At 40.0% G+C, this 19,220-nt stretch overlaps 1 protein-coding gene across 2 annotated transcripts in view; it reads right to left on the minus strand.

The window, feature by feature from the left end:
* The window catches only part of LRPPRC (leucine rich pentatricopeptide repeat containing), a 146,827-nt gene that overhangs the window by 113,524 nt on the left and 14,083 nt on the right, over window positions 1-19,220 (minus strand). For both annotated transcript variants that reach the window (XM_066624545.1, XM_066624552.1), the window contains exons 2-9: window positions 9,290-9,492; window positions 6,212-6,334; window positions 4,764-4,885; window positions 4,612-4,670; window positions 3,553-3,639; window positions 2,826-2,952; window positions 1,367-1,511; window positions 157-314 (exon numbers count right to left, since the gene is read on the minus strand). In XM_066624545.1, the coding sequence (XP_066480642.1) occupies window positions 157-314; window positions 1,367-1,511; window positions 2,826-2,952; window positions 3,553-3,639; window positions 4,612-4,670; window positions 4,764-4,885; window positions 6,212-6,334; window positions 9,290-9,492 (1,024 nt within the window). The remainder of the gene's footprint in view (window positions 1-156; window positions 315-1,366; window positions 1,512-2,825; window positions 2,953-3,552; window positions 3,640-4,611; window positions 4,671-4,763; window positions 4,886-6,211; window positions 6,335-9,289; window positions 9,493-19,220) is intronic.

Genomic DNA, 19,220 nt, shown 5'->3' on the forward strand with positions numbered 1-19,220 from the left:
AGTCCAACTTTATTTAAGAGAAGATATCAATACATTTAAAAAGTATTCCTTGAAGTCAAGTATATATTTGGACATCATTCATTTCACAAATTCAGTGAACTCAAAGGTAGTCACTCACTTTTAAATCTATCATGCCGTTTATAGAATTTCACATACCCTATCCATATTTACACAGTGCCGTAAAAAGAAGCTGCCACGATCCAAGCCATTTCCGTTCCGGGGATCTGATGATAATGTGGGAAATGACTTCAGAACTTGAAAAGCTGTATCTTCCAACCCTTGTGTTATTAAACTCAAGCAAAGATTCATCCCATCTAAATGTTCATGCAGAGGGGAAAAAACAACCATGAAGAAGCATGAAACATGAGTCTGAAGAACTCCTCTAAATCACTATGCAGATTTTTAAAAAACCATTTAAATTAAAGCACTTCAGTGCATGTCTATTCAGAAGGAAGTTCTACTTTCATCGGTGCCTACTTCTAGTGTGCACAGGATTGCAGTGGAAATATACTTAAGACCTTTCACAAAACATAGTACAATAATAACAGCAAACAATCATGGCCCAGACACAAAGGATATTATGGCCAATAGTTGTGCATAACCATTTACTGCCAAATTATCAGCTCTTGGTGCAATTCACCAAACCCTGTGAAAGCATAATTCGCATTTCAATGAGGTTCTGGAAGAAACTCTGGCTAAATTGCATTAAAAATAGTTAAGATTGCAGAGGAGTATTAATCAGCAGATATGAAAGTATATCACAGCTTTTAATTCAGTGAAAATTGAAAGCCACCACAACTTTTTGGTAGACTTTAAAAATAAGTAATGCTGCAAATGAAATATAAGTAGGCTGGAAAAATATATTGTCAGGTAGGTATAAATATGTCAAAATCACAAACTCCCTCAATTATTATAGCCAGCAGTAACATCCTGCATTTCTTAACTGCTCTTCAATCTACTCAGACTCATCTGCCACAATGTGAAGTCGTAAACTGTCGGTGAAGAAGTCTAGATTACTGCAGTTTAATATTGCCAAGACTACATAAAAGTCAAGTTATAATGATGCTTAGCTCTGCAAGCCATAAATGAGACAAGATTTTGACAAGGTTTATAAAAAAATACTATACCTTTTGACAATTTCAACAAAAGAATAGGGTGCAACATAAAGGAATTAACTCAGTCATGCACTTTTAAAAATGCAGTTGAGAGATATATTTTACCTACACTTCTGTTCTATGGCTACGAGACTAAGTATTCCAAATGAAGTACATTAATAAATAAAATAAAAAGCAATCTTATGACTCTCCTACTAAAGCGAAGCTACTAGTTATGTGAGCCAGAATTCTGGACAATTTTCTGAAATTACCAGGAATGTATCCCCTATCGTATCTCATCTTCTCCAGAATATTTTGTACATACTGAGGATACCCAGCCTTAGCAAGAGTAAAGATGATGTCCATCAAATCTCTGTCCAAAAGGTAACTTTCAGACTTTTCAATTCTTCCCAGAGTCTGCAACAGCAAAACAAATGCAATATGAAAACAACAGAGATAAATTTACATCTTACATCATTGTATTATAGCTATAAAAATAACATTAACTTTTTAGCAACTGCAAGATGACATGAGTTTTGACTCACTGTAAATGCACAGGTGCATTACCCAAATGCAAGGAAGAAAGGAATAGGGTATAGCATAGATCTAATTCACAGGGAATACTTGAGCAAACTGTACCAGTAGACATATTTTGACATAATGCACATGAATGTGCCTACAGGATTATTCCACCCAACAGAAGCAACATGCTACATTAGAACTGCCTTTATATACAAGTGGCCTGTAAGATGATCACTGAATTCATTCTTAAATCAAATACATGAGACAGTTGGCTTCAGTTTTTCCAGAGGATTTCAATGATCATTTCTATTAGACCAAGAGTTCTAGGCTATTGAAACAGAGATACCATAGTGGTGCACTCCCTCTGGTGTTGTAAAATGAGTGTTGGGGGCTGGGAAGATATCATACCACACTAGTATTGTTGTCCCTTTGTTTGAAAAGGAGCTGCTCTACATAAAGCAGGGCTATTTAGAGATTCTCAATTCAGGTCCCTTTTGGTCAGTTATATGATTTCTCTTAGAAGTGCTGTGTTTTGTAGGTTAAGATCCAGTAACAGCTAATCTACACATTCTGATAAATGGAAAACCTAATGCAGTATCCCCGCTAAAGCCACAGAACAAAATAGAATTCAATGGAAAGGAATCAGTTACAGGGTGGTGGCTTGGGCTGCTAGACTACACAATTTATCCCATAGTAATTATAACCCAATTCACTCATCCTTAATACTGTTCCCACACACTAATCACAACAAATGTTTTGTTCTCTTGCATGATACACAGACACAGTTGATAGTACTCTTTTGGGAAACAGTCTACCTGTGTGGGCAGACCGGTTTGTAACATTCAACAACTGGACTGACAACAGCTCGTGAAAAAATTGATAGTGCAATCCTAAACACTTTTACTCAGGAGCCAGTCCCACCAAATTCAACAGTGCTGACTTCTAGGTCACTATGCACAGGACTGCAGCCTAAAGTTGGTGTAACCGAGTGTCAAGTAAGTAGTACTTGGTTGATATTTTGCCTCACAGAATCAGCGCAGCCTTATGCAAGCCACTCTTGGCTCAGATGATCTTGGAACTTTAACAATTTTTACATATTCTACTGAATTGGGTATAGCATTTTGGTGAAAACGGTTATATGGGTCACAAGTATATAGCAGAAAAAGCTATTCTACACAAAGTTGAAGTTATGCAAGCAATATGCATTACCTCTTCTATTTTGTTTATGTCACCTTTTTCAGCATATGCATTCAATAATGTGACATAAGTGTCTGGACCAGGTTCAATTCCAGCATCTCTCATCACAGAAAGAATATTTTCCGCATTCTCCATATCTCTGAAGTGTTTAAAACAAGCATACACACTTTAGTGAATTTTATACATAGTGACAAGCATTATACATGGGTTGCAGTTGGTGCCAGCCTATGGATGAAGCTGTGCCAAATTCAAAGGTCATTCAAAATTATTGTATCCAATATGAATTCCTTATTTAACTAATAGCTAAAGAAGAGGATGAAACATGGATGAGCAAGAACAGAGAAATTATGACAGCCAAGGCAAGTATTTTGCCAAAATGAATGAAGTGAAGAACCAATCAAGGAGTGGTTCAACTACAGGCAAACTATAAGGATACTACGAAGAAGCTTACGAGGACCTATCAGAGTCCAGAGGGGAGTCTGTTTATATGATATGGTAGCAAGATAAGATGCTACCATATCATATAAACAGACTCCCCTCCCCTCCACTGAACTGAATGAGGACCCTTGCAACTCAAGGAAACCTATTCACACGCATGCACAAAATTCTGGATTGTGGATTAAGTATTACTGGGAGCCAAAGCAAAAACTGCACTACTGTAACAATTTAAACATTACATTTCCTAGATGTATTTGGATGAAACAGGAATTTAAGAATAAAAAACTGGACTGCAAATTACCCAGCTTTGGCATGGCCGGTCACAAGGGCGCTGAATACAGACTCTGTGATTGGGAGCTCTTTGCTTTTCATAAAACCAAGGATCTTGCTGCAAGGCAAAAAACAAAGTCAGTTATATTGTTTTTCAGAAAAGATGTTGTATCATATACTGACCAATGTACTCTAAAGAGAAATGGAGGAAGATTTATTGAACTCATATTTTTGGACATGACAAACATCTATGATTTGCAGTACTATATTATATAGGAGCTGTGGATTATCCATTTTAAATACAAACATGCTTAATACAATGTTTTAAGAAATATACTGTTTTTGCTAAACATGTACTTTTAATACTTTATTCCTCCCAGTCCAACAATCACACTTTCAATTTAATAGGAAACTACCAACAAATGTTAATTTTAATTAATTAGGGCATTTCTCTAGAGTTTTTGACCCATACAAGTCAAGTAAGGGGATGGTCATAAATCAAAAGTTAATAAGAATAAAAAAATTTCAACAAATCCCACACATGTTTCTGTAACACCTGAAAACTAGTAGAGAAAGGGCACTACAAGTCTTCTGGGGGGAGGGAGGAAGAACTTTACAACCCAACTGCTGCCACTAAAACGGGTTTGCTCTGTGTCACTGCCCTTCACCCCTTTAAGGGGAGAAGGAACACAGAGCAGGATTTTTGTAGGTGATTTAAGGAATGGGTAGTATCGTACAAGAAGAGGGAGGGTCCATAATACTCTTAAACAGTTCTGTAACACTTCCAAGCCTTTAATTTTTCATTTCATGTAGTAATGTTCATTCTACTGCCCATCCATGCTGACAGTTACAATTTCAAGACTATTTCTGAATTACCTAATGGTCAAGACTGCTGTTTTTGAATGCTAATTTTGAACCAACCTAATTTCAACCTTTTCTTTTCAGAGGAACTACAACTATTTGATAATGCTAAGTGCCAGGCAAAACAGCACTTCCGTTTTTTTCAAAATTCTTTAACTTTTGAACTCAAATTTAGTGTTTTTAGGATACATTTTTAGGTGTATTTAACACATGTATGCAAAAACAGTACCTGGCACCATCAATATCTCCCTTGCTGCAATAGGCAGCAATCAGTCGCTGATATGTGACCTGAAAAACAGAGGGTGAAAATTAAAATTGTTTTTCAATCAAGTGGTGACAGTGGGGTAGAGTGTGGGGTGGAGTGGATTTAGAACTACCTACTCGATTGGGCTGAACATTAGCATCCTCCATTTTTGTTAAGAATTCAGTTGGCGAAAACGTATGTTCATTCTGAAGATAGACCTTCAGCAAAGCATTATAATGGCTTACATCATAAACAACACCTAAACAAGAGATTATAAAGAGCAATTAAAATGCATTATAATCTAACTGAACACTTAAAATGAGCATTGCAAATGTTTCAACAAAGCATAAGCACAGTGATTAAGACCTCCACATTTCTGAAAACTGACACAGTTACATCTACTAGTGCAGTGTACTTCCATGTAATTCAAAGCCTGAAAATAACATGTGTTTCACAAATACATCTGCTGTGCTGGGTTCTCATCAAACTGCAGGTTAGCTGTAGATTTGCTGAACACTGCCTGAAAGCACACGTTTTATAAATAGAAAGTTCAAGATCCTCCAAACTAGCTTGCAAGATAAATAATATACTTTGTGTTCATCAACCACGCAGTGATTTACACTATTAATTGCAGGTTAGCAGCAAACCATGTCGGTTACATCCAAACTAGGCAAACAATGGTTTGTACAAACCATTGCTTAGCCACAACCCACAATTACAAACCACATTCAATCCATAATTTCAAATTCTGGTTCACCTCATTTGGATTAATTACAAACAATAGCCGCTATACTAGAAGTAAGGCCAGGAAAAACGCACAAGCATCAATCTTGTTCACTTAATATAAAACCACTTTTTGGCACTACAAGAGGACCCCCCATCCATGGATCCTGTATCTGCAGTATCACCTATTTGCAGATCAGGTCCGCAGCCTGCCTCCCCCCATTTCCCTAGCCATCCTAATGCCTCATAAGGCATTAAAAATGTTACTTCCAATTTTACAAAAAAACCAGAGGTTGCATTTTTTGCCTTCTCAGGCTCTGTGTCAGACCAATGTCTGTAGCCTCTACTGGGCTCAAAGAACCCTCTGGAGTAACTGCAGGGGGCTCAGAAACTGAACGGAACCCTTGCGGATACTGGGGCACCCCTACATATCTGATCTGAGCCTAAGAAATTCAAAATTAATGTTTCCAATAATCATTTAATATCTACATCCTAATACAAAACTTTAAGAACTATTACTAGCCAGATCAACTGGGACACCTGGATACTGTACTTAAATTTTATCTAATAATAATAATATAATACTAACAAAGGTAAATACAAAAAATATTACAATAAGAGTATTGCTCTTAATAGTAGCAAGAAGGGCATTAAAAGATATAAACAAAGGTAAGGTTTCATTTTATTATTCACGTCCACCCCTAGATGTCAGTATAGCTCTCAGAATCTCTTTGAATATGCCCACTTGGCTTTTAGTATAATGTAGTTCTAACATTCCATTAGCTCTTACTTCAGAAGAAAAATATAGCACACACTAAAAAAGATCCCTATATGATAATTTTAGTTAAATGAACAGTCATACCCAGATCTTTTAGTCTGGTCCATATGGTATGGGAAAGTTCTGTCCTCTCAGGTGGAGGTAACTCAGGCAACAATGAACCACAGCTTCTCAGCAGCAGCAGGGCCTGGTTGCTACTTGGATACCCTGAATCAGAAAAAGTACAATATTTAGAACTGTGATATAAGCAGACCACCGTCCTAGAAGACAAGCAGATGTTTTTTAAACCTCAATAAAGATTCACCTTAGCTTTCAGAGATTTCAGATAGGAATAGTCACATTTTCCCCTTGATAACAGAAAAACCGCTGTAGATCAACCTTTGTAACACAGAGGTACTTAAGTGTCCCAACTGGCAGATAGAAAGCATTAACACATTTATGCATTGGACATGTTCAACATGATATTTCAGAACTAGAAGCATCAATTCTTTTGCATACATTAGTGGCTTGTTACAGGCCTTGCACTAACCAAAACATCAAAGCAAAATATATGAAGATGGGTCAGGCACAGTACAGTGACCTGTATGGAGGTAGTTCAAACAGAGCAGGTATGTGTTCATTTGTGATACAGATGCGAGCAAACATAAATCTAGCTTAACCCCAACACTACTGAAAACCAAACATGTATAGTAATAAGAACGTGTAGCTGAGCTTGTTTTGCATCAGATCCATGGTTTGTGAGTGACAGGGGGTTTCCAGTATAACTGTACAAATTTTGAGCGCAGGTATGATGAACTTAGGGAATTTATCTTGATGTCTTCCCGATGCAAACCAAAGAGCTTTTATTTACCCAGACCTTCTAGAAAGGAATGGAGTCCAATTGCTCAGGAGTAGAACACTTGCTCTGCATGCAGAAAGTCTTCAGTTCAATCTCTGACACCTTCAGGTAGGGCTGGGAAAGAACCCTGCAGAGCCACTGCCAGTCACTAGGGCAATACTGAGATAGATGGATCAATGGCCTGACTCCACATAAGGCCATTTCATACTTTTGTTTATGCCGATACTGTGAATTAGTGACTGTTTAGCATCCATTTTACCATCTTTCTTTTGCATTTGTGTACCACTGTTTTAAATTACATTAGCCATTTTGAAAGGTTGACCAAGCAGATTCATTTAAGCAGGTAGGCCAACAAAATTGTGCTTTAAGCAACGTAACATGACATGATGGGATCAGTAGTGCAAATAGAGCAAAAAATCTCATACAGTAATTGAATCCAGTATATTATACTCTGGTACACACACTATAGATATGAAAACACACCAGGGCAAGAAAGTGAAACTCCATTCAAGGTGAGTAAACAGTTTGCCCAGTTCATAAAAGATGGGTTCCAGCTGCCCAGCAAATTACAGCATACATGTAGCTCTCTATATGAAGATTATTTCCATGTTTATAAACAGATAATAGATGAAGCGGCGTCAGAGATGAGGAAAAAAAGAATACCAAGTGCAATCTGTTTAAAAGGGGAGATACCTTGCTGCTCCATATCAACCCAATGCTAACCCTGTTGATAGATCATGCAGTCCTATGCAGTAAATGTTCAACTTCCAGAAATGGTGTAATCCTAACTGTTATCCTAATGGACTACCATAACCTGGCGGTAGCTCACTACATACTAAAAATAAAAGCTTCGAATATGGGTTAGAAAAAACCTCCACAAATTCAATATTGATTTTTATAAGACTTTTTCATATCCCTTTTTTCCTTTTGACTTCTTGAAAAAACTAAGAAACAGCAACACACGTACCAAAGTCAACTTGCCCCAAATCCAGTAAAGCATATTCATTAATACAAGTGGCTTTCTGTTGGTGTAATCAGGGTAGATATGGACCCACATCCCCACTGACATCAGAATGTTCACAAAGGCCTTCCTGAACCGGATGACTGCACTTTTCTTTGTGCATGGGATGTGCATGCCCAGGCAGGGTAACCAGTCCTCTTATGCAACTAAGGGCACAATCCTAAGGCACCCTTGGACCATAATGCACATTTGCGCCTCTTCATGAGTCAACTGGGCTGGGACACACACCAGCCCGCAGAGGCTGAATCTGGGGCAAGGGGAGGGCGGGCAGAGGGCTGTCCCGGGAGCGGGCAGGCAGAGAGCAGGAGGCTGGGCTGGGACCCAGCTCTTATGCTGAATCCCAACCCCCATTCCCAAGCAGCGCTGAACAGCTTCAAGCCACTCCACTCTCCTCAGACTTATGCCATCTCAGGAGGTGATACAAGTCTGAGGAGACCCATTAGGACTGCAGTGACTTAACCAGGGCTAAGGAAAAGAGTTGCTCCTTACCTTTGGCTGAGCCAGTTCGGGACCCTATCTTGTGCTGTACACAGTCCAGGCCTCCTGGCCTGCCTGTTAGCGCAATATAGGATTGTGCCCTAAACATCCATGGCTAGCATTCAATTTGATTCAATACCAGTAAACTATGAAGAGTAAATAAAAACGTAGCATGGAACTTGCAGAGGGCAGACAGGCTTGTGTACAGAGTACAGCTGCTACCTCAAATACACTGCAGCTTGGCAAGGCCAAATGCAATTGAGGCCACCTTACAACAGCATCCTGTTGCTGGCTCATCCCTAAGACCTACATGCAGCTTTGTTCTTGTCTCAGTATATTCAGTATATATTGGAGCACTCAGAGAAGAACGAGTTACTAGATATTGATGTTGAAGACAGGAGGGGGCTTTGAATGTAGTTGAATTGCCCTGCAGATATACAGCATATTGTCTGAAGGACAGCTGATGGAGGAGGTGATTTTATCAATAAGGTTCCATGAGTACGAAGTGCAAAACTGCACTTTAAGGCAGACGTTTCAGTTACTTCCAATGCAAATTGCACTCCTAATGTTACATGGAAGCTTTTAGCATGTCCGTACCCTATAACCAAATAAAATTTTTACAAGTTACATCTGCAGTTCTAACAAACGGGATTCAAGTTCTAATTGCAGTCTCTGAACCATTAGATAAAATATTTAAAAAGTAACTTTCTTAATGTGTTTTAGACATTACACATTAATGAAAAATAATAAAAGTATAAACAAACTGGAGTTTAGTAAAAACCAAAATTGGATCAAAGTAACACTCATTAAGAAGACAACTCTATACCTGTTCTGCACACATCATGGAATATTCTTAATAGAAGGGATTTAGTAATGCGCCCAGTTCTTCTGACAGAACTATCCAGTTTATTCAATGCCCAATCAAAATGCTGTGCCTGCTTGCTCCGGATAGCTGAAGCTGGTTGTTCTTGAACATCTCCCTTTTCTTGAGTTGCAACAGTAAAGAGCCTTACTTGGTAGATCAGATATCTGCAAAGCAAAACAAATATTACAGTATAACCATAAGTCAATGAATAAAGGCTTCATAATTAATCTTATTTATAAGCTATAAACTAGCATAGATCAATGCAATTTACTAAATTTTTAGACTGAACATGTTAGCATATGAAAAGAAATTCTAAAACAAATGACTGCTAAATGCCAAATCGGTAGTCAAGATCCAACAAGACGATATTACTAGACAGCATATGGATGCAACATTAAGGTATTTAACACTGTCATTAGAGCAAACTATGAACAATTCCAAGACTTGCTTCCATGTGACCCAAAAATTCCTCCTTAAAGGCCAATTACAGTCAGAATCTTAGTTTCAATTTACTGAGCACACATTGTTCAAACAAACCTGGAGAGTTCAAAAGAATAGAATGTGAGCCAACATTTGTCTGCTGGGCAGTATAGAGGTGGTGGAAGCTGGGTGGAAAAGTAATATTTGAGGAAAAAGAAGAAAAAACCTCATAGTAACATTCTGGGTTCAGTATTTTTCCCTCTCATCAGGCACTCTACCCGAAACATAACTTCAGGTGTTTGAAAACAGTGTTATTTATTTTACTCAGAAGTAAGCCCATTGTGTTTAGTTAGGCTACAATCCTACTCACCAGAAACAAAAACCTCACCACATAAAGAAAGAAGAGTTGAAGGAGACCCAGTACAGGCAGTAAGTAGTACCTGAAATTGCAGCAAGTGATGCTACCCAGCTGTGGAGTAGGGAGAGGAAACACAGGATGGGGGAGAGCCACTATAGTGGATACTTGAGGCTACAACACCTTAAAAACTAAGCTAAACATTTTTACTTCCTGTTTTTCCATGACAAGTACTTAGGACCTTTAAACTATCCCAAACTAATGTGGCCCTCTGAGGGGGATATGGAGAAACATAGAAGAAAGGCTACGTTACTAAGTTTTGAAAAAACTACACAGATCCTTGTGAGGAGGGAAGGGGTTCTCTCAAAGATATAATGGGTTGAACAACGTCTGATAACGACTGCAGAACATATTTCATGAATGTGCTGCCTTCTTCCACTGACAAAAACAACAACTTTTCATAGGTTTCAACTTGCATGCCTTTATTTCACACTCAAAATATTGACTGTATTAGCAAATATTAAATGACTAAAAGCTTAGCTGTTAAAACATTTTCAAAATTATTCTATATGGACACCAAATCTTAACTACACAGAGTGGGACTTTGCACTACTCAACCCCCAGGAACAGAAATTATCTTGACATTTAGCTTGGCCACTTAAGAATTGGGAAGAGACATTCAATAAGGTATTTATGAGAACAGGATACTTAACCAACTGAAAATACACTCTTCCCTCATTTGCTGTAAGGATTTTCATTTATCCATACTGGGCATATTGAGACCATCCATCTTCATCCAGACCAATATTGGTCCAGGAACGAGGGGGGGGGGCAAGGTCTATAAGGAATCAATATCTACTTCTCATTTTACCCAATGGGGAGACCTTCTCTCTGGCAACAGAGAAAGGGATTAATCTGCCTTTAACCCAGGAAGGAGTTCCAGGAGGTCAGATAAAGTTTTGGATTTCTTCCCCTAGTAGAAGTCCAAAAGTGACCCCTTTCTTGGGCACGCTTCAGACTTTAGAGAAAGCGCTCTTCTGTACCCTTGGACAACAGAGCATGTCTTGGAAGTTGAACATCCTGATAGATAGCACAACCCCATGCTTCAAGGCATGTGCATTACACACTCCTTTTTAAGGTACCTCTGTTTTTGAGCTGTTTTTCTACAAATTACTGTGACCATGGCTCCTCAAGGACAGGAAAAGATGAACTCATCAATGGGAAAAGTAGAAAACTGGGTGAAACGTAAGAGAGTTGCTCGAAGTTTGCAATGAAACCTTGAAGTGCTAAACCTCATTATGTGATGCTAGAACACCTGAAACATTCTAGAACTCATCGACTTTAAGACTGTATTGATGCTGTAATTAATTATTGTTTAATTTATTTTATCATGCCATACAACTTTTTTCTTTATGATACTAGGCATTTAGGGTGACCATGGAATGGCTTTGGGGTGAGTTAGAAATTTTTCCCATTGAAATTAATGTAACAATTATACTCATCTGGATTTTCAATATATAGGTTTTTTTTCAAGAACGAATTAAATATGGATAATGAGGGAAGGATGTACAAAGAATTTCTGCAGCATTTATTCACATATTTTGCAAGTCCCATGTTCAAGCACTAAATAAAAATCTTTAATCAAATTGGAGTTTAATGACATACTATAAACCATACTCTTTAAAATCTTTTCTGGGAGATCCTGGTTCAAAACAGATACAGAATCAAGACATGGCAAGCCCACAAACATCATAGGAGAGAAATGAATCCTAACACAGCTATATAAAAGAAAGTATTGCCACTAATTACTCTTTAAAAAAACAAAGGGATTGCTTGAGACCAGAGTAAAGAATAAGTGTAATAGTGTAGGTGTGTATAATCAAAAATTATTTCACATGCCCTAATTTTTTTTTTTTTACAAAACATATCAGAGAACAAAACAAAGAAGATATGTTGCATAAAAGAGCAAGAGAAACACCACATGCACTATACCAAAAAATATTATGTTCCAAGTAATACTCATCATGGGTGGTACACCAATATTAAAAGGGTTTTGATTTTTCATACATCCCTGTATTAAACATCGCATTCTTTCAACACATTAAGTCAACTTATCCATCTCCATAATATCAGGAACCTTCAATGGCCATTTATTTACAGCTGACATCTTCGACTTTTCTCTGTACCTAATCAATACAATTTTTGCGGCTCTAAGCATATTTCACAAAAGCACAGAGGACCCTCACATTTATTTAAATTAGGATAAATACTAGAGAAAAAAATCAAAGGCAAACCCATTATTTGTTTAATCTTTCTCATTATTAATTTCCATTAAGTTTGTTCTTTTTTTTTTTTACATGCATGTGTGTAATCCGCATGTGTGACATTTCCAACAAAGACATCTGTGTCAAAAATTCTACTCAACCAGGTTGGAGTTATATGCCATTGACAGATTGCGTTATGATTTGCATCTTGCTGATTTAATAGAAGTTTAAGTAATCAGAAGTTTCTGATTAAATAGAATTTAATAGATTCCCCTGGGGGCTGGGGATAAGAATAGGCCCTCGGTTTGGCTGTACTTGTCGTAAGAGGCGACTAAACAGCCACTGGGTTGATGGGACTCATCAGCCTGGGAAGGCAGCTCTTCTGAGAGAAGGAAAACTCTGATCCCAAACCTCCACTGCCTTGTGGCTACATCCAGTTATGGAAAAGGCTTCAGGAGTCAACCTCAAGGCAAAATCCGGAGCCAGAGTCCTTGAGGCAGTTCATGGCTGGACACAGTCACGTTCTAACAACTCCTGCGACGCCGCTGGAACCAACTGTACTGGCTTCTGCCTTTCCATTGGACCATTTCAGCGACGTGGAGAGGGGGGATTTGCTGCATGGGAAACAGTCTATCCTCCATATCTACTTTACCCAGGCTTCACGCACTGGAGAGGACATTCTGTTCCAGAACACTATTCAGAGCGCGATACCATAGTCTTCGAGACTGAAGGATGCCAATAATAAAGATTTAATAGAACACATTATTACTAACAGTATTTAGATACTGCTTTTCCACAAAAAGTTCACAAAGCAGTTTACAGAGAAAAATCAAATAACAAATGGCTCCCTTTCCCAAAAGGGCTCACAATCTAAAACAGGGGTGCCCAAACCCCTGCCCTGGGGCCACTTGCGGCCCTTAAGGACTCCCAATGTGGCCCTCAGGGAGCCCCCAGTCTCCAAGAAGCCTCTGGTCCTCCAGAGATTTGCTGGAGCCCACACTGGCCCAACGCAACTGCTGTCAACATGAGTGTGACTGTTTGACCAGGAGGGTCTGGTCTAGAGGGTTGAGCCTCCATTTGCCTGAAGATAACATCCGAAGGTCGCCAGTTCAAGGCCACCGGCACCGTTCGACCTTGAAGCAGCTGACAAGCTGAGCCGAGCTATTCCATCTGCTCTGAGCACGGGAGGATGGAGGCCAGAATATGCGACCAGATCAAGAAAGAAACATCTGAACGTTGTGGTTTCTTGAAAGATAGAAACCTTCTTTCAAATTGTAAAAATCCCTACGGGGATTTAAAAATTGCCTGCCTATGTAAACTGCCTTGAATAAAGTCAAAGGAGAAATCTGAGGACCAAGAAAGGCGGTATAGAAATACCTGTATTATTATTATTATTATTATTTGACCTCTTGCATGAGCTGTGGGATGAGGGCTCCCTCCACTGCTTGCTGTTTCACATTTGTGATGCAGTAGCAGCAGCAAAGGAAAGGCCAGCCTTGTTTTGTACAAGGCCTTTTATAGGCCTTGAGCTATTGCAAGACCTTCATTCATTCATATAAGTTCATCTTTAATATATACATTTATGTAAACATATGTAAATTTATTCAAATTTTAAATGCAAATTAATTCTTTTTTTCCCCAGCCCCCGACACAGTGTCAGAGAGATGATATGGCCCTCCTGCCAAAAACTTTGGACACCCCTGATCTAAAAGATGCAAAACACCAGCAGACAGCACTAGAAGAGACACTGCTGGGGTAAAGAGGGCCAGTTACTCTCTCCCTACTAAATAAAAGAGGAGCGCTCACTTTAAAGAGTGCCTCTTACCCAGTTAGCAGGGGCAGAAGATCTAATTTCTTTATGTATTATGCTCCATTTCCGTTAACCTAGCTGAGACCCTAAATTTCTATCTCATCCCATTCTACAATAGTCAGGAGCATTTATGCTACCAAATAAAGTGATAATTTATTGCAAGTGCTTCTTTTCTCTCCAGCATTCTATTTAAAATACACATCTCCCATTCAATATGTTGAAGAGTCAAAATACGCACAAGCTTATTTAAGAAAAGCCACACTATGTGTTTGCAGGTATTGCAATCAGGTTGGAGAACAATTTATGAGCCCGGTCATGATTTCTTCTCTTGATCAGGGTTGGTCATTTAGAAGAAAGTTCCTATACTTATAAATTCCCATGACTTTTTGCAGCCAAAGGCTCTCCAGTCCATTTACTCAACCAAACCTAACAAATAAATTAAAGGTTCTTCAGGAGACACCCAAGAATTCAAAATATGTATCCCATGACTTCAATAAACTGATAGAAATTTCTGTGCTAAAACTCTATTCTTCTTATGTACGCATAAATGAACTGCTAAACAATCACATAATATCAGTATTATTTATGTCTCCATGAATTCAATGAACCATCCAGTGGTTCTGAAACGGAGAGTCCAGGACCCACCAGTAGGTCATTACCCAATTTTTAGCGGTTTGCGAAACTGACAGAGCAGATTAAGTTATGTGCATCAAGGGTTAAACAAGCTGCCACAGGGAGGAGCACTGCTGCCCAATCACCATTACAGCCACACTGCTTCGCATTCATAAATCAGGTAGAAGCCTCTAGGGCAGGCATGTCCAACAGGTAGATCTAGATCGCTGTGGGGTCAGAGATAGATCGCCAGCCCCACTTGGCTCCATCTCTCCAGCAGCTCACCCCATCACTAGGAGAGCGCTCGTGCCGGCAGGTCGTCTGCCGAGGGATTGCCGCCGCTGCTGATCCTTTGCCTGTCTTTTTTCCCTGCCTGTAGGAATCTTGCCTGCGGGTGTATTGGGAGCGCTTGTTGTTTTCATGCCAATAGTTTGTGGGTATCTCAGGGGGCCGCTGCCCGCGCCCTGCAACGACATGCCACAGGCCCGGCATCACACCTGGTCTCCTGCCTCTCAGAATCACCCATTCTTGCCCCCGCCCCAACACCCCTTAGAAGTGTGTTATATACCGGGTGATAACCATTCGCCCGGGCTTTAACCGAATACACTTACCGTATTAGTTGTGTTGTGTGCTGGTCGTTGGTCGCTTTATAGTTTGCTTTCATTAAACGTCTTTGGGCAGGCACAACAAAGTGTCAAGAATTTGGTGATTTTAGCGGGCTTTTCCAATTTTGTTCTAACTTGCCTATGCCTTGCCTTCAAATTGGTTCAAACCACTGTGACTTTTGCTTGCCTCTGCAATTTTATTTTGCCTAGTCTTTGTGTTCATTCTACACTGCAATTTTATTTCGCCTTGCCTTTGCGTTGATTCTACACTGTGTGCAGAATTTATTAAATCGCGTGTGGTGGTATTTGAACTTGTTTGGCAGTATTTGATTTTATTTGGTTTGCTGGACAGGTGTTTGAGTTTTTTTGATGATTGTTTGGTGGTATTTGATTATTGGTGCCAGTATGATGAATTCTTACTTTACTTTTAGAACTGCATGTGTGGTTTTGGCATCTCCAGTCCTTGTATTGCACATCATCCAGAGGTCTTCAGTTCCTGTTGATCTTTAATACTTTGGGGCAGTGACAGTTTTGGACCAGATTCAGCCAGTGTTTATACTAACTTAGCAGATTTGGCCTTCTTACATCCAGCCACCCCAGTATAACGAAGAAGAGTGTTTCAAAGAAGAGCAAAACCTACCACTTTCATGATGAATGAGAAATGGACTACTTCCTCATCATGGTGAAAGACAAGTGTTGTTGTCTAATTTGTAACGCTCCAGTATCCTTGCCCAAAAAGGGTAATCTGGAACGTCATTATAAGGCTCTGCATAGCAATAAGTTTGATGCTGATTTTCCACCCAAAAGTGAAATTCGTAAACTGAATCAAAGAACTTAAATCGAAATTGGTTACTCAGCAACAGTTGATGGCGAAGCCAAGGTCACATTCGGTCAATGCAACCATAGCATCCTTCAAGGTCAGCAACCTGATCGCAAAGAAATGCAAACCTTTCACTGAAGGGGAATTTGTAAAAGATTGTTTTCTTGAAGCAGCTGACAATCTTTTTGAAGGATTTAAAAATAAGAAAGATCATAGCTGCTATTCAAGATGTACAATTGTCAAGAAACACTGTTGTGCAGCGAATAGAAAAGATGTGTGGAGACACAATTGAACAATTGTTGGAGGATGTTTCAAATTGTGTTGCTTTCCCACTCCAACTGGATGAATCTACAGACATAAGAGACATAGCCCAGTTACTAGTCTTTATCCGGATGGTTTTTGAGGACTTCAGTGTTAAAGAAGAACTACTTGGAATGATTTCTTTAAAAGGGAGAACTACTGGTCAGGAAATATTCAGTTCTTTCCATTCTTTTGTGACAAAGTGTAATCTTCCATTGCATAGACTTGTTTCCATCACTACTGATGGAGCAAGAGCAATGACAGGTAAGGTTAACGGTTTCACAGCCCTCTGTAGATAGCATGCTGACTTCCCAGATTTCCTTTCTTACCACTGCATCATTCACCAGCAAGTTTTGGCAAGCAAGAGACTCAATACAAAGACTGTCATGATCATCACTTTCAAAATTGTAAATTCAGTTTGCGGAAGATCACTTCAAAGACGTCTTTTCAATCTTACTCTTGATGAAGGGGCAGCAGAAATCATTTTGCACACAGATGTATGGTGGCTAAGTAGGCACAAATTTCTGCGAAGATTTTGTGATCTGCTGAATGAAATAAGAAGTTTTTTGAAGGAAAGGGGAGATGACCAAGCAGAGTTGGAAGATGAGGAGAGGTTATGTGATCTGGCATTTCTCGCTGAGTTTACAGGCGAACTAAGTGATATGGACCTTGAACTACAAGGTAAAAACAAATGCATTGGCGAGATGATGAGTACAGTTTCATCCTACAAGAGCAAATTTGAGCTAATGATGACTGACCTTGCAAACAACACTTTGGATCATTTTCCTAATACGCAGGGACCATCTGGGACAATATCCAAATTTTGTTTTTCAGAACGAGAAGTATGTGACAGAAATCTGTTCTGTTATCCAGGAATTCGAAAATAGATTCTGTGCCTTCCAAAAAAATTGGAACAGTTGTGGAATACTTGTCATACCCATTCAAAGTAGATGTGGACATTAAAGAAACTGCAGCTGCTATCAGTAAGAATTACTCATTGAACAAGTCATCTCTTGAAAACAAAATATTAACCCTTAAAAATGACATTTTTCTCAAGACCCGTGCTGAGCAAGAATCATTTTGGAAGCTAGTGCCTAGAGACAAATTTCCCAACTTGAGAAGATGCAGTGAAGCTGTACACTCATGTTTCGGTTCAACTTATTTGTGTGAATCTGCGTTTTCCCATCTGAAAATGACAAAGAGTACACAACGTTCCAACATGACAGATGAACATCTCAAGGATTCCCCGAGACTGGCCCTCACGCAATATTCACCCAACTTCAAAAAGCTGGTGGATGAAATGCAGGCTCAGACATCTCACTAATGAGCAAGAGTAAAATATTAAAGAATGTGCAAGATCAGCCTGGCTCAATACTCGACCTAAATTTAACACAAATTACTCAATAAAAGTTAAAGAAAGTTGTTACTCAATAAAACTTTAAGAAAAAATGTACTTTCCATGTCCCCTCGCAGTTCTTACTGGATCTTCGTCTGTTTTGTTTTTGCTTAATTTGCTTAACAGCTGATCACATCCAAGTAAATCACAGAAGGTTCATTAAAAATGGGGGGGGGGGGGACCCTCCAACTTTATTGGGTTAAAATTTAATTTGAAACTAATTTAAAACTTAATTTTCATGGTGGTAGATCACCGGCACTTTTGGCCAGAAAAAGTAGATCACGACCTGTTCGAAGTTGGACATGACTGCTCTAGGACTTCTAAAAGGTTTGAGAACCACTTTATACAACCTGTGCAAGCTGAAAGTAGCAGAACAAGTTTGGAACAGCTAGTCCTCCCTTACTAAACAATTCTAATGCCGCAACCAGGGGTTGTGGGTGGTTTGCACCTAAAAGGGGGCCAGTAGTTGGCACTACCTGCAGCCCCCTCTTTCCTGGTTCCTGGCATTCCCCCGTTGACACTCAGATAGAGAGGCCTCAAACCAAGTCAGGGGGAGGAGGTTCACATCACCTGAGTCGTCCTCCCTGTGGTAGCCTGAAGGATTCGATTCACAGACGAGTGGCTTCAACTCCAGCCATCTGCCTTGCATTACGCATCTGCCCGTCATCATGGGCCTCTCTTCCTTTTATCTGGGCTGCCCTCCTTACCTGGCTCCTCCCTGTTCTCTGGGACAGCTCAAAAGGGCGTCCCTTTCAACCAGCCTCCAGCCTCCCCTGTGACTAACAGCGGCACCATGCTGCTTGCTACTACCTTCCCCTGGCCTGATGGCAGCCTATCCACAATCTGTGCAGCTAAGCCCCATCACTGGCTTCTGAAGTCGGGGGTAGGAGGGGACGTGGAGGCAACACCTGGTAGTCTCCCCACCTTGGTGCACAGGCTCAGGTTGCTTTGTTCCCTGCCAGGGAGGCGTACCCAGTTGGCAGCGGCGCAGTGGCACTCCGCAGCTGCGCCAAGGCTCGTTGCACACTCTCAGAGCCAAGAGATATCTGGCGAGCCAGCAGGCGCAACAAGCCCACTTGACACTCCACGAAGGACAGGAGAGCCAGCGCAGATGCTCACCATGTGAGATAGCCAGTGAACCAGTGGGTGCAGCAGGCCTGCTCAGCGCTCCGTGAAGGGTGAGGGAGCCAGCAGGGGAGATGCGTGCATCTCTGCTTAGATGGGTTTTACCCTGGGCCTGGTCCCAGCAGGGTAAGTTGGGGATCTGGGTCTGGCCCAGACTCCAACATCTAAAACTTAGTATCTCTTTT

The sequence above is a fragment of the Tiliqua scincoides genome, chromosome 1, assembly GCF_035046505.1.
Source record: "Tiliqua scincoides isolate rTilSci1 chromosome 1, rTilSci1.hap2, whole genome shotgun sequence".
In the NCBI taxonomy this organism is placed as follows: Eukaryota; Metazoa; Chordata; class Lepidosauria; order Squamata; family Scincidae; genus Tiliqua; species Tiliqua scincoides.